Raw genomic sequence first — 15,164 nt, forward strand, 5'->3', positions numbered from 1 at the left:
GTGTTCCCAAGCAAATAAAATTTCACTCCGATGAAAAGATGAATCTGAGACCGGGGGGAGAGAGAGACCTCTTCGATCTGTAGGTCCATAGTAATCATTTACCATAAACATCTACTGTATATACAGTGAGATTCCGGGAAGGAAATGATGGTGGAAAATGCTGCGAGCCTGCGCGGATGGGCGATGTGGGCACTGCCATTGATGACGTTGTCTTTGTGGTTAGAGATGGGAGAGGCCATATGGTTAAATCTGCCCGGGAGCGGCACCAAATGCGTGTCGGAGGAAATTCACAACAACGTCGTCGTCTTGGCCGACTACGTCGTCATTTCCGACGATCATGTCCACCCCACTCCCACCATCTCCGTCAAGGTTAGGGCTTTTTTAAGGAAATCGTTGTGCATATTTCTCGTGCAGCATATATGCATTTTTGTTGTTGTTGTATAATTTGGATTGGACATGATTTGAATATTTGTAGAAGCTAAGTTTTAGTTTGATGTGAGCTTCAGGAGAAATTTTGCTGTGATTTATTTCGCAAATAGCTTCATGATTTTCCCTGTTCTACTTCGGACATTTTCTTTGCTTGGTAGTAATTTTGCACGGATGGGCTATATGAGTATATCAAAAGACTTTATCTAAGAACAAGAGACAGAAAATAGTAATTCGGTTTGTAGTAGGATGACTGGAACTCAAATTTATCAGTATCATGTATTTGAGCGATGAGGGAAACCTGCAGCTACTACCCGAGTGTGTGCACCGTTAAACCAGCTTAGGTTGCTTACGGCTGAACCGCTCAACCAAGAAATCCAGTAGCGGCTCCCCTCACCCCTCGGGAGTTGAACTTATAACTTTGTGGTTACTACTTACCAAGTCACTTGATTGGGATTGCCCCCATCAGTATCATGTTTCATTAGCATTATCTTTTGCAACTTCAATTAAAGAAATGGAAAAGAAGAAGAAGAAGAATTCTATTTCTATTATGTTGATAAAGGAAGACCTTATTGTAGTTGTGTTTAGTTTTAGTTTTTTCTAATTTTTAGAGTTTACTACTCATTTACCTTGGGTGAGAACTAAAATTTTGCTTTTGCCTCAAATTTGAATAGTGTAAGATTAAAAGCTTTAGGGTTGTAGGTTGAGTACTCAAATGAGTGTTATGCCAAAATTCAGAAGAGACTGGATACGACATTGTTGATTTACCGTGCATTCACATGCCAAACAATATTTGACGTGTGAATGTTTCATGTGATATAGGTATCACGTGGTCTCTATTTTAAAAAAATGTTTGCATTATCAAACAGTTTATATATCACATAGAACTAGAAAACAAGCTTTGTTTGAAGCAACTCCAACTGATGATACCATAGATATGGGATACTACATGACAAAGGCATTCGGTCCACTTGCCCTTGCCAGAAAAAGAAAAGTAAAAGTTTAGGAAGATTGGGGTTGGGTATAGGGGTTATAAATTATGAAATGAATGATTCTGAACCGATTCTTAGTTTCCCATTGCGTGCACTTACTGTTACTCAAAGTGGAAGAAGGCTATTCGCTATTGCAGTTATTGAGACTCAAGAACCATTGGTGGAGATATATTTGCTGTAGGAGACATTTTTTTTTTTTTTTAATCTTTGGAGTTAAACCATTCCTTATAATTGGAACATTTTAGTGATATCTGATGGAAAATTGATGCGGAGCTGCATTCTTTATGACGACTAATATGATGCACTTCTTTCTTGGTTGAGAATGTTGTAAAAATTGTACCCTTCCCTTTTTGCCTTTTTTTTAAAAAAAATATTTATTATTATTATTATTATTATTTTCATCTTTTCTTTGGCTGTAGGTAACGTCGCCATATGGAAACACCCTTCATTCAAATGAGAATGTGACACACGGCCAGTTTGCCTTCACAACTACTGAGGCCGGCAACTATCTAGCTTGTTTCTGGGTTGATGGTCATAACCCTGGTGGTGGGGGTTTAAGTGTTAACCTCGATTGGAAAACTGGAATTGCTGCAAAAGACTGGGAGTCAGTTGCAAGAAAGGAGAAAATAGAAGTAAGATCATCAAACTGGCTGATTTTACCTATTAAGTCTAAATATCGGCTTATAACTAATCTCTTATTCTCTTCTCTCTTGGGGATTCACTGTGCAACCAAATTAACATCTTGATACATGAGGATTTGACCAGTGTTGTTCACATTTCTCTTTGCGTCCAACAGGGCATTGAGCTTGAGTTAAGAAAGCTTGAAGGTGCAGTCGAGGCCATCCATGAAAATCTACTATACTTAAAGACCAGGTAATTGATTGTTTTCTTCTTTAATTGCATCATCGATTTTCCTTCTAAGCATTACCTCAACCCCATAACATTCTTCTCTAGCTAAAACTTCTCTCGTGTTCTTTCAGAGAAGCAGAGATGCGGACAGTGAGCGAAACAACAAATTCTCGAGTGGCTTGGTTCAGTATCATGTCCTTGGGCGTCTGCATTGGGGTTTCGTTTCTGCAAATATTGCATTTGAAGCAATTTTTCCAAAAGAAGAAGCTGATTTAGTCTGGCTTTTGCTAATCGTGTTTGTTAGGGCTCTTTCTTCTTTCGATTTTGTCACTTTCCTCGGAGGATTAAAATTTTGATCTAACAGAAGCTTTGTTCAGCTTCTTCTGTATGTGATAATGAAGCACGTAAAGATTGAGTTTGCAAATATCGTATAAAAATTCATCTGAGTTTGTTGCAGTTGCTCTTCATGAGATGAAATTTCATTGCCATCTTTCTTCCCACATTAGTGATGATACCAGAGTGCTAGTCTGTTCAGCATTTGGTGCTGTGTTCACTGTGGCAACAACCTTATTTGAAAACTCGTCCTAACAGTTCTTGGTACAACTAGGTATATTCCTCATCGTATTACGTGTGTTTGCTTCCTTTCAAATACTATACGATGACCTTGTATTGTATTCACAAATTCTTTTCTATAGCTGTTATGTGTTTTGACTTAGAAACATACTTTATATTCTAGAAATTCACAATTTCAATATTAAAAATATACCGTTTATATATAGTTTATGACTAGACTCCCCCTTACAAGAGCACCTTGCAAGGTGGACCTTGGTCCATGCTATAACAACTCAAGTTTGGTTCCTTGGGCTTTAAGATCTTAGGAAACTATTTCATATATTTCCAATGCTACTCTTCAATTGTCTTCCCACATCACCTTCTCATCAAGATTGGTTCCTTGGAATTTAAGATCTTAGTAGACTACATCATATATCTCTCATGTTTTTCTTCCACAATATCCAAATAACAAACCTTAGAATTTAAGATCTTAGTAGACTACATCATATATCTCTCATGTTTTCCTTCCACAATATCCAAATAACTAAAAATAGATTACTTAATAAATAGTGAACAGTTGTTTATCACTTTCCTATGCTCTAGTTGGAGCATGCATGCAAGGAGTGCGGCTAGTCAAGAAAATAGCAAATAGTTGTCTATCACTTTTTTATACACCGAAAATAGTAAATAGTTGTCTATCACTTTTCTATGCCCCAGTTAGAGTATACTTGCAAAGAATGCAGTTAATCAATAAAGTGCATGTGAAGAGTACATCATGCCTACTGCACTATTGTCTCTCCCATCTTCACATCATCATTTTACTCGCGTGAATAAGATTTTTTCAAGAATTTTTTCTCTTATATATCCAATTGTAAGTAATGATTTTTTTTTTTAATTGAAATGTCATTTATCCTATAATTTATTAGGTGACTTGGTTATGGAATATGATGCCTACTCCTACTCATCATCACAACCAAGAAACGTCCACATTCACGATATGATAATTAATCCATAATAATCCACTTGTATGGATGGGAATGGCCAACTTTTTTGCATGTCATTCACCCCCTTATATATATTATTATATTCCAAAATACTTTCTCCATAATGGGTTGAGTAAACCCCAAGAAGTTAAAATGGATAATCAATCACCCCCACCATGATGGAAAAGCCTAACCAATCCACCAAGCAAATACACACAACAGATGAACAGATAATGTAAACTGTAAAGCTTGCAAAAGACTAGTTGAAAACGAAAAAGGGAAATTACCCAAAAAAAAAAAAAGAGAAAAATATTGTGAATCAATGCTATTTATACCATTTTTTTTAAAAGACTATTGCTATAAAAGTATATATAAATCCTAATGTTAACCTCTTAACATAACAATAAGTCCATTATAATGAGTTGCATGTCATTCAATCTATGCTTATATCAGTCTTTTTATGAACACGATGAGAATTCGAAAAGACATACATCAGTCTCATTTCAGTTATCATTGTTATTTGAAATAAAAATAATACTCCTTTCGTATTATTTTATGTTTGATCCGGTTCGGTTAACAAAATTTGACTGAAGTTATTTTAATTCAATTTTTTATAATATTAAGTTTAGTATTAATATACAAAATTTATACATTTAAAAATTACACTAGAAGTACTATTAAACACAAAATTTTAAATTTTAAAATAAGTAAAAAATATTAAAAAAAATAAATAAAGAAGGATTATCAATAAATAATAAGTAAGACAAATGTAAGTAATGGGAAGAAGCAGTGGACACAAAGTTGACAACGATATGCTTTTTATGCATGATGTTTGACTTTATTAAATCTAATACTTTAACGCATTATAATTTTTTTTTTAAGAATAAAAATTAGGACAAATAGCTTTGTTCCAATTACCGAGAAAGGTTGTGCCCATAAAATCAAAATATTCTTATTTTATTTAAATTTTATACTAGTTTTATTTTTATTTTTTTAGTGTTTCAAAAAAAAAATTATACTAGTTATATATATATATATATATATATATATATATATATATATATATATTAAAAAGTCTATTGTGCACTATTTACCTTGTGACCATGATTAACAAAGGATCACAAAAAAATAAATCAGATCAAATTGAGAAGGCTACTAGTTAGATTTGTGATTACCAAATCAACTATTCGACCAATTCAATCGTTTTCATTGATAATTAAATTTGTAACTTTGTAATTACCAAGTAAACAGTCTGATAAATTGTCTAAATTTACCCCAATTTTATACTACTTCTCAACCATTGACATCACTTGAACCCACTTTGATATATGGCTGGTGGTGACCACTGATAAGAATTACACTTTTTGACGTTTTAATCCAATCTCTAATATTCTTTTTGCATTCTCTCCCACACCTTTCCTGTTAACTTTGCTTCACATCCACGTTCCTTAGCCATAGCATATCCAGCTATTATATAACTTCATGTCATCCTTAAATATGACCAAACCAACATTTTCAAACAAGGGTCCCAATAAAAAATATTAACAGAAGTGATCAAAACGTTACTTTCAAAATAAACTATTTGCACAACTTAATGGGTTCAAACACGATTGGAAAACAAATAGGGACGAAGTTGCAAAAAGTTGACGAGTTGGCAAGATCAGTACCAACTATAAAAATGAGTTGAATACATGACAATACGCACTATGAGCTAAGAAAGGTAGATCCATGCAAATTTGTATATTATGAGTTTAAACTTGCTTTGAATTACTCAATAAATCTCATAACTAAATAAATTCAATTAGTTGAACCGATCGATCACCTTAATGCATGTATTATTTCAATGATAATATGGGGTTCAAATTCTACTGAGAACGTAAGAGGATCATTGGGAGGTCTTAGCTGATCAAAAGAAATAAAAACTCATTGTACATAAAATGTACTGACAGGGATAAGGACTTGGAAACTAACTGTTGAGCATATAACATATATAAACATAAATGTGCAATACAATTATCAGTTTAGACTTTTAGTTGAGATGAAGCACATGCTTCAATTTGATATTAGAGCCATGGGTTCGAGGTCCACGTAAACGACCCGCACCCGTAGGGGGCTTTTAGTTGAGATGGAGCGTCACCCAATAAAAAAAGTGACTACGATTTACGTAATCTGCCCGCACACGTAGGGGGCTTTTAGTTGAGATGGAGCACCAATTCTGACATGGCAATTCACGATTTATCTCCTACAGTGACTTTAGGTCAAAAGTTCTAAGGGCTTATGGTTAATTTTGCGTAAGTTGTGATACTTAATGTAAATAAATAAATAAATTCCTCATATATATTACTCTGTATTTTTTCTTTTAATTGAATCCATCTAACTTCGTTACTCAATACAAAACTATACATATTTTATATTCTAAAAATTCATAATTTCAATATTAAAATTACACAATTTATATGTCATTTAAGATCAAATTACACCTTATAGGTAAATCTTGATGATAGTATAACAATTCTAAATATATATTTGCAGACGTGAGGAAGTCGGGTTATAAAAAAATTGAAAATAAATAAATAAAGATATATAAAGTATATATTCGTCACCCATTAACAGCGCTGAGTGGACAGTCTGCTCTCCATTTGGTAGAGAGAGAAAAGAACATATATAGAAACTCTGAACTCTACAGAGACAGAGAGAGAGAGAGAGAGAGAGAGAGAGGGAGGAGTGAGAGCGCACAATACTAGTAGTACACTGTTCCAGATGCTCAGCGAATGGGGAAATCGGACGATCAGCGACTGCCACTGCATCTGCAGCAGCTGCAAAATGGGTCCGGAGAGGACGGCTCCGCAGTTTTCTTCTGCGAGAGATGTTCAATGGGTCTCTGTAGATTCTTCAGTTTCAAGTGTTTCTTCATCTTGTTGCTGAGCATCGCTGTATTTCTGTCGGCGCTGTTCTGGGTCCTTCCTCGTCACTCTAACCAATCCGGGTTTGATGCAAATCACTCAATCAAGCTCGGCTGTGAGTTCTCGCCAACTTTAACACTTCAATTTCTATGTTTTTGTAAACTTGTAGTTTCGTTTTCAGTGGTTGGGGAAACTTTCTGTTCGGTATTTGAACTTATTTGTTGTGTAATTAGGGTTTCGCGAATAGAAAATCGAAAATGCTCGGGTCTTTTTCCCTTTTGGATAGTCTGCGTGTTTACGGACACGGGCTATGCCGCGATGTCATAAATTGGGTATGTAAAAAGCATGTTATTTATGTTTAATGTACTGGAATTTTGGAAATTGAAATGCTCGATGCCTTGATTAGTCCACTTACGGGTCGGATCAAGATGAAAATGTAATACTTATGCTGGACAATTTAGATGAAAATTTTAATACTTTTAAATCAAAATTTAATACTAAGAGTTGAAAAATTATTTATGAAGAAAATTGTAATACTTATAAGGGAAACTGTAATACTTATGAAAAGCCCGGCACGTCTCATGGATCCTCATAGGAGATTTTGGCCCTGTTTGGTAAATGGCCGTTAGCTGATGGCGGCTAGCTGTTAGCTGATTGGATTAATTATAAGGTATAACTAGTTTATAACATTAGCTAATTGTAGAAAAGTGTTTGGTAAATTAGTTGTTAGCCGATAGCTGTTTGATATAATTTATTTTCTCAAAAAGCTAATTGAAAAAGTTGCTTTGAACAGCTTTTTGAATTTTAGCATTTTGGAGTTACAATAACCAAATCAAAGATCTAATAGTGATCAAATAAGCCAAAATTGGCCTATAGGCTAACTATTTTACCAAACAGGGCCTTTGCCTTTTCTTTAAGCTTTTGGGTGTGCTAGGTTGTGTGTAGTTTTTTATGTTTTTGGTCTTGGCTTTTGATGCTTTGAAATAATTGCCATCTCTTTATGAGTGTAAATGCATAGCAGTTTTGCTGAAATTGGAGTATCTATTGGAGATTTGCTTTCAGCATTGTAGGTGCTCGAAATACTTTGGAAATCAAAATGACCAAATAGTTTTGGTAGATTTAGCTTTATAAGGTTCTGCCTTGTTACTTTTGATCACATATACAGTTATCAGTGAAATATAACTGTTCATGACACTTTCTGGCCTTTTGTTCTTTATAACTGATCGTTGTTGTCTTTGATGGCTTCATTGCTACTTTTTTTTTTTTTTTTCACTCCAGCCTCTGTACAAGCATACTTCGAGCTGGATAAAACAGTTTCAGATCTAATTCCATACATTGCTAGACTAGAATACGATATATTTGGGGAGATAGGAGTCCCTTTTACAAAGGTTTTTGCTATTTTCAACATCTCAAGTATGTATTTTGTCTATCTATCTATCTTCTTAGTGCAGTGAAAAGTAATTTGATAATTGGCTGCAGGTTGCAATTCTATCTGTGCATCAGGCAGGCGTATCTAACCAGACTAATGTGACATTTGGTGTCCTTTCAAATCCAATTGATACATCTATAACTCCAGCGTCCTTAAGTTTGCTGAGATCTTCTCTTCTAGATGTGTTTCTTCAACAAGTTAATTTGATTTTGACCACCTCAATTTTCGGACGCCCATCTTCTTTTCAGATTTTAAAGTTTCCAGGTGGAGTGACGTTAAATCCTGACCCTCACTCTCCATTTTGGCAAGAGCAGGTTCTCTTCCAGTTTACTCTCAATAATTCAATTGGTGAAATAAAAGAGTATTTTGATGAGTTCAAAAAGCAGCTGAGGTCAGGCTTACATCTCCAGCCATACGAGGTATACTGTAATTTCTTCGCTTTTCAACATATATTCTATATGTGCATGAATACTTAGATCTTGTGAACTTGACGTTTTATTTGTTTGGGATTGCCTGCTCGTATTTTAGATGTGTTGTTTGTCAGATTCAATTTTACTGATTTAAACAAAATTGACCGTGGTTTGCCAGCCTTTCTATCTCGGAACTTGTTCATGAACTTTCATATTCTCCATCTTGAGTTTTAATAGATGCACGAGAATTATGTAAACGCACATCTGGGTCTTGTTGGCACAATGGCATGATGAAAATACACATTCTGTCAAAGCATTATTTGTCTTAGCAGGTTAACAATAATGAGAATGACAGATTACGTTGTAGCTCTTTTGGTGCCTTGTATTTTTCTGAGGTTTCTTTTGTAGGCATGGCATTGCATGTGAGAACGCCTTAGCTGATTAACATTGTTTTTTCATAAAGCTATACATCATATATGTGATTGTTATATCTTTATCACTTTTCTCTTCTTCTGTCAGAATGTATGCGTACAAGTGAACAGCAGAAAGGGCTCCACGGTGGAACCCCCTGTTACGGTTGAAGCTTCAATTGTTTCAGATGTAGGAGATCTGCCTCAGGAAAGATTGAGAGAATTGGCTCGAATTATCACTGGATCCTCTCCTGCAATGAATCTTGGCCTTAATAACTCTGTTTTTGGCAAGGTTAAGGAAGTAAGTCTATCGTCCTTTCTAAATCATTCACTGCAGGCTTCACCACCAGCTCCTTCTCCAGCTCCATCTCCAGCTCCAGTGCAAAATGATCCCGAGGGACCATCAATATCTCCATCTCCATCTCCGGCCCACTTACCCGACTTTGGTCACTTAACGCCTTGCTGCGAGTGTCCTACTTCACAACCATCTGATGCTAACCACTTGTATGGCCAAACTGCTGCAAGACAGCCTGACTATTCTTTGTCAGCATTGCCTGATACTCATGCACCACATGTGCCATCCACTGGACCATGTGGTTCCAGAATTCCACCAAACTTATCCCCAACTTCTCATGGTCTCAATACGGCTCCTAATTATATGTCTCCTTTGCATACTCATCCTCAACATACAAGTCACGTTCAGAAGATGCCCCTAGCTCCGTCTCCTCTACCTATTTTATCACATGCCTCCAATGGAGACCAGGACAAAGGAAACCGCAAAGGTTTCATGTATTCACCTCAAGTTCCGCCCTCAATGTCATCTTCTCTATCATGTAAGTTGTCACAATATTGAAAACTAATACTTGTATGCTTTATCTATGTCATTTACCAATTACCATACACTGTTTATTGGCATTTAGTTGGAACTAGGTCTATAATTCCTATAAATAGCTATTAACTATAAAAGCAAGTTGAGTAGAAGTAGTATTAGTGCTTGATGTATACCACCTGGTTATGATCCTCTTGACATATCAAACATAAATTATTAATTAAGGGCAAATTAGACATTAACAAAAAATAGGTATTCCCGAAAGCTCAATAATAGCCTAATACCAGCCCCCTTTAGAATATCTATTCCCCTTGCACAAAGGGAATATCTCATTCCCGGGAATAAAGAAACTTACCAAACAATATAATATGCACATTTCCACGAATGTTATTTCATTCCAAGCCTATTCTATGAACCAAACATGCTGTTAGTCTTAACATTCCTTACCTATTGGATGTGATGACAAGTTATTTGCACATTATATGATTCCATGCCTAAAATGATTTATGAATGGTCACATTTTGTTTTCATTAGGATGTAGCAGCTTTGGCAGAAAGGTTGATGCATTATCAAAGGCTAGTGATGTGAACTATGAGAAGTAGCAGGTCAAAGCCAAAAGGTGGCAGGCCTTGGTGTTACCCCCTCAACACACGAAGTACAGTAAAATTTTCCCGAAGGGAACATAACTTATAAAACCAATTATTTGAAACTTAGCGCTTCGTTGCAGGTTTTCAATGGGATACCAATTGTAATGCGCTGGTTCCTTTTGAACGCCTGCAATCCAGAGTGAATTAAAGTGTGTAAAAGACCTCAGAACACAATTACATAGTAAAAAGTTATTGTGACAACTATGCTTTGGTTTGAATGTTTTATACCTTAACTTAGTAGTCAGATATATTAACAGGGAGTTTCTACCATGAAATGATTTTATGTAATTAACCTCAAAAGTCTGCAACCCTTTGCCTGTGAATTTGTAGTGGTTTCTGTGCATGTCTTGCAACCCCCTTTATCACCATCTAAATGTAATTGTAAGCATGATTAGGGGTGTAATCAAGTTGAGCTCGAATAGTAAAGGCTTGAAGTTCAATTCAATTTAGTTTAAGTTTGGCCTGTTGGGAAATCTCAACATATTCTTAACAGCATCCCCAATAGGGGAATTTTGGATGATTTTTACAGTTTTTACATCCATGTGGAAGAGAGAGAGACTTGGTTCTCCCCGCTAGACTTGACTTTTTGTGGGACTCACTGTCCGACAAAAAATAAAGACTTTATAATCAGAAGCTACAGAATCTTGTTGGGTGCATTAGATATTTAGATCTGTTACTTTTTTTCCTCATTTCTCTTCTCTCTCCCATGTTTTCTCTTTTAATCACCGCAAAAGTCAACTAAAATCTCCTCTAGTGACTAGTGAGAGGATGCTCTAATCAAATGTTAGATCAAAAGAAAGATTCTCAATATATTTTTACACCAAAAGAATATTTTTTTTTTTTTTTTTTGAGAGTTACTGGCTCTATTACATTGTAGTATCTGTTCATACACCAAAAGAATATAGGAATTCAGGCTTCTGATTGCAGTCCCAAATATCAGGAATAACTTTTGACATGTTATTTCAGAACAGCAGTCTGTACAAATATTCATTTTTCATACTTAGTAATACACAAATCAGATCATTGAACAGAAAATTTGAGCAGGACACAACAACATACCAAGTAAACATAGATTGTAGCAGTTTCAAATTTTCATGTTATATCTCAGAAGCTTCCCAGAAAAGCCCCAAACCAGTTCATTTGAATTATGGCTTGGTCTTTCTGCTCTTAATGAGAGAGAAGATTGGTGCCTTGTCAGCAAAGACTCTCCGGCCTTCGCTCACAGATTCAAGCTTCCATGCAGGACCAACGAGCCATGATGTTGCAGCTCCTCCTACTAAACCACCTAGCTGAAATACCAATCAAAATAACTACACTCAAACCAGGCATAAAAGAAACTAAAGCTTAATGCTTACGGGTAATGTCTATGTAAGCGAACGCCAGATAATACTTTAATGAACGAGTGTAACCTAGGTATTGACGATTAGACAACAAAAGTGAACTATTTCATAGATAAGACATCATAAAGTATAATCAGAAGGCAGCCAACAGTTATAGGTGAACTTACATGTCCCCAGTTATCGATGCCTTTTGATAAAAACCCAATGGCCTGCATGAAAGGCATGTGTTATAATTAGGTACAGGTGACATTGTAATAAGAAAGAGTATTAGAACGCCCTTGTGCTTTAACAACATAAATAAAAATTTCAAGGAATTGAATGCCTACCATATTTAGAGCAATTATGCGTGCTATATAAACAAGATCCCCCTCGGTGCCCTTGACTGTGCCTCTATGCCTCAAGACAAACACAGCAAAAGATCCAACCTGATAATGCCACCAACACCAACTCATCATCAAAGAAAATCTACAAAAAGCTGCAATTCAAAAGTTTAAGAGCTTACTAGTCCGAAAATTGCTCCTGATGCACCAACTGCAGGTGCTTTACTGAGCCAGTAACTAAATGTTGAACCTGGTTCATCTCAAACATGAAATCAGCATCAAGAAGCGGTATTTTTGTTTTTGTTTTTTGCATTTTTTTTTTCAAATGGAAAACAATGCACAGGAAGAGGATGTTACTTGCAATTGCGGAGATCAAGTAAACAGCAATATATCTTCTCGGACCACTGATTTTCTCAATGGCTGGTCCAACAGAATTTAAGGAATAACAATTGACCTGAAAGAAGTGATACTTGTTTCAATCCCTTAAAACGAGAAATCAGTCGCAACTTCAGCAAACCATTTGTTCAATTCCTACCAGGAGATGCCCGACATTTGCATGCAGGAACGAACAAGTAAGCAACCTCCATATTTGTCCTTTGTCTATTAGACTATTGATCTGCACTCATATACTAATGGATGGTCGGAGATAAAATCATCCTTGATAGAGAAGACAAAACTTTTATGTTGTTGAAAGACTTCTAAAGATGATAAGAGGCTAACCTTCGCTCCCAAAAATAATAGTTGCCCTTTTGTTCCAATTTGAGCAATATAAGCTCTGAACATAAATTGAGATAGATAATGTTTACTTATCTATGTACAACACCATCAATATTCAGACCATGCTCAATCACTTATATCAATTTAAATAACATTGATTTAGAATCTTCTTTTTCATTTGTCATAGTTTTTTTACCCAATAGTTGGAGCATGGGCTACATGTAAATTGCTTAAAGAATGATATAATTTAACAACGGTGCTAACAGGTTTCTTCATTTTCAATTTGAACCTTCCGTTTTTTAAAGGAAACAAAAATGGCAGGATCCAAAGATTAAATTCTACTTAGAACACAATACTTACAATATGTTAATGGCTAGGAGAAGATTGGTCCATTTCCGGTCGTTAGATAAGAAATGCCTAGATGAATTTGAGTATGACTTTCCAAACCCTTTGGAATCCTTTCTACTTCCACCTCCACTGATAAAAGAAAAGCTCATACACGCAGTAGAGAGCACATCCCGTGACCAGTCAAGAAGATCAAACCCATCAAGTTGAAGGGCCGTAAACGTGGGAGCACCAGCATGATGACAAATATTCTGTACAACAACCATACTTTTCATGCTGAATATCTTACTCAATATGATCGATTCAGCTCATTTGACTAGGAGCTACAAATCACTAGCTAAAAAATGGTAGAAATAGGTAGAAGTTGAATAAAAATGTGCAATTGTTTCAAGACTTGCATGAATTTTACCCAATTAAGTTACAAAAACCATAGATTTCTTTGCTTAGGGTCATAAGGCGGGTTTATCCCGTGCAGAGACCCTTGGGTAGTGGCTGCAGGTTTCCTTGTCACTCAAAAACAAAATCATAGATTTCATGCTTAATATCTACTCAATATGATCAATTCAGCTCTTTTGACTATGAGCTGCAAATTATAAGCTAAAACACGGTAGAAACAGTTGGAAGTTGAATAAAAATGTGCATTTTTTTTCAAGACTTGCATGAATTTAACCCAACTAAGTTACAAGAACCATAGATTTTATGCTGAATATCTAACCAATATGATCAATTCAGCTCTTTTGACTAGGAGCTGCCAATTATAAGCTAAAAATGATAGGAACATGTGGAAATTGAATAAAAATGTGCATTTTTTTAAAGACTTGCACGAATTTAACCTAATTAAGTTACAAGGGAGCATCTTTGGATACATTTGTACCTTGAAGGAGGAGCGTAGCAGGCACGAGAGACGAAGACGGCGACAGAGGGAGTTGCCAAGACGGAGCGCGGCGGCGTTGGTGATGAGGTGGGCGGTGGTGACGTCCAGTCGACGGGGAATTGGGGCGGGAAACTTGGGATTGGACGGCACGGCTGCTGAACCCACCATTCCCCTGCAATTTGATCCTTCGGGTCTCCTGGTTTTCCACCAATGATATCAACTTCACATCAGCTTTAATGTCAAAGGCTCCCTTAGGAAGAGGGTAAGATTGGAACATTCAAATGGTTTAGCTGCCGGGCGTAAACGAGCTAAACTATTCTCTTATTTATCAAGTTTTATTAATTTAAGGAAGAGTTAATTTCAATTTTAGTCTTGTGATTATTGAGATCTTGTTAATTGTAATGTAAAATTTTTAAAATTGTTCATTTAGTATATTAATTATTCAAAATTTATCAAATTTGATCACTCTTTTATTGAATGTGAATTTATATAATTTGTTTGGTACGAGCCTCATCTCTTCACTTATTGTGTGGTTGGGAATTCTTTTTTCTGCTTGGTTTCAAAATGCTATGAGTGTGTTAACATGGATATCCTTGTGAACGTTTTTGATGTTTTTCTATTACATTTGGAAGGCTCGGAACAATGCGGCGTGGGATGCATGTATGCAACGGCCGAATGGTGTTTGGAGAAGGCTCTTGCTACTGTCAACGCATGAGAATCTGCCGCTGGTCCTACTGTCCCAGTGTCGACCCCTCCCCCCTCAACACCACATCAACAGACATCAGAACGAGTGGCGCGCCACATTGTTATTTCAATGTGAGATTCTCTTCGACGGAAGGATCGACAACTTATTGTGCAGTTCTGATCTGGGGCGAAGGTGGTTTTATTGCAACCACAAACGGACGACTGTCATTTTGCTCCAATGTTCTCATGGCGGAATCCCTTACTTGCAAATAGGCCCTATTGTAGTTAAAAGATTGTGAAATTGCTATTGTAGTCTTACACACTGATTGCTCGGTTCTGCATCGCTATATATTACTTTTTCTCCAATCATGCCTAGATCTCATGTTGGAGTTGTAATTGATGATTGCTTGGATCTTATGTCTTCGTTTTTAGTTTGCTTGTTCCGTTTAGTTAC

The 15,164-nt window shown here is 36.1% G+C and overlaps 3 protein-coding genes across 3 annotated transcripts; 2 read left to right on the forward strand and 1 right to left on the reverse strand.

The window, feature by feature from the left end:
• Nucleotides 1–10: 10 nt before the first annotated feature.
• Nucleotides 11–2,723, forward strand: LOC109164611 (transmembrane emp24 domain-containing protein p24delta3-like). The gene is made up of 4 exons (XM_019313129.1): nt 11–369; nt 1,838–2,050; nt 2,215–2,291; nt 2,399–2,723. Exons 1-4 carry the CDS (start codon nt 145–147, stop codon nt 2,541–2,543), a joined length of 660 nt encoding a protein of 219 aa, XP_019168674.1. The 5' UTR covers nt 11–144; the 3' UTR covers nt 2,544–2,723.
• Nucleotides 2,724–6,400: 3,677 nt separating this feature from the next.
• Nucleotides 6,401–10,730, forward strand: LOC109165429. Its single transcript, XM_019314178.1, has 5 exons — nt 6,401–6,820; nt 7,984–8,093; nt 8,185–8,553; nt 9,064–9,787; nt 10,318–10,730. Coding segments are annotated over exons 1-5 (1,452 nt in total). The 5' UTR covers nt 6,401–6,573; the 3' UTR covers nt 10,320–10,730.
• Nucleotides 10,731–11,366: 636 nt separating this feature from the next.
• LOC109165430 (RHOMBOID-like protein 10, chloroplastic) lies at nt 11,367–14,303 on the reverse strand. Its single transcript, XM_019314179.1, has 9 exons — nt 14,027–14,303; nt 13,168–13,403; nt 12,811–12,865; nt 12,626–12,706; nt 12,448–12,544; nt 12,273–12,340; nt 12,097–12,195; nt 11,938–11,979; nt 11,367–11,719 (listed from the first exon to the last, which is right to left on the reverse strand). The coding sequence occupies exons 1-9, from the start codon at nt 14,192–14,194 to the stop codon at nt 11,576–11,578; spliced, it is 990 nt and encodes a 329-aa protein (XP_019169724.1). The 5' UTR covers nt 14,195–14,303; the 3' UTR covers nt 11,367–11,575.
• Between the last annotated feature and the right edge of the window lie 861 nt (nt 14,304–15,164).

Source organism: Ipomoea nil, unplaced genomic scaffold (genome assembly GCF_001879475.1).
Source record: "Ipomoea nil cultivar Tokyo-kokei standard unplaced genomic scaffold, Asagao_1.1 scaffold3069, whole genome shotgun sequence".
NCBI lineage: Eukaryota > Viridiplantae > Streptophyta > Magnoliopsida > Solanales > Convolvulaceae > Ipomoea > Ipomoea nil.

Bases quoted from the DNA above. Each gene is read 5' to 3' on its own strand.
- LOC109165429 (XM_019314178.1), top strand. From the start codon at position 6,574: ATGGGGAAATCGGACGATCAGCGACTGCCACTGCATCTGCAGCAGCTG. The intron at 6,821-7,983 runs GTGAGTTCTCGC...TTTTCACTCCAG, and splicing joins TCACTCAATCAAGCTCGGCT to CCTCTGTACAAGCATACTTC. The intron at 8,094-8,184 runs GTTTTTGCTATT...AATTGGCTGCAG, and splicing joins TAGGAGTCCCTTTTACAAAG to GTTGCAATTCTATCTGTGCA.
- LOC109165430 (XM_019314179.1), bottom strand. From the start codon at position 14,194: ATGGTGGGTTCAGCAGCCGTGCCGTCCAATCCCAAGTTTCCCGCCCCA. The intron at 12,707-12,810 runs GTTAGCCTCTTA...ATATGAGTGCAG, and splicing joins TATTATTTTTGGGAGCGAAG to ATCAATAGTCTAATAGACAA. The intron at 12,196-12,272 runs GTAAGCTCTTAA...TGGCATTATCAG, and splicing joins CAGGAGCAATTTTCGGACTA to GTTGGATCTTTTGCTGTGTT.
- LOC109164611 (XM_019313129.1), top strand. From the start codon at position 145: ATGATGGTGGAAAATGCTGCGAGCCTGCGCGGATGGGCGATGTGGGCA. The intron at 370-1,837 runs GTTAGGGCTTTT...CTTTGGCTGTAG, and splicing joins CTCCCACCATCTCCGTCAAG to GTAACGTCGCCATATGGAAA. The intron at 2,292-2,398 runs GTAATTGATTGT...GTGTTCTTTCAG, and splicing joins CTACTATACTTAAAGACCAG to AGAAGCAGAGATGCGGACAG.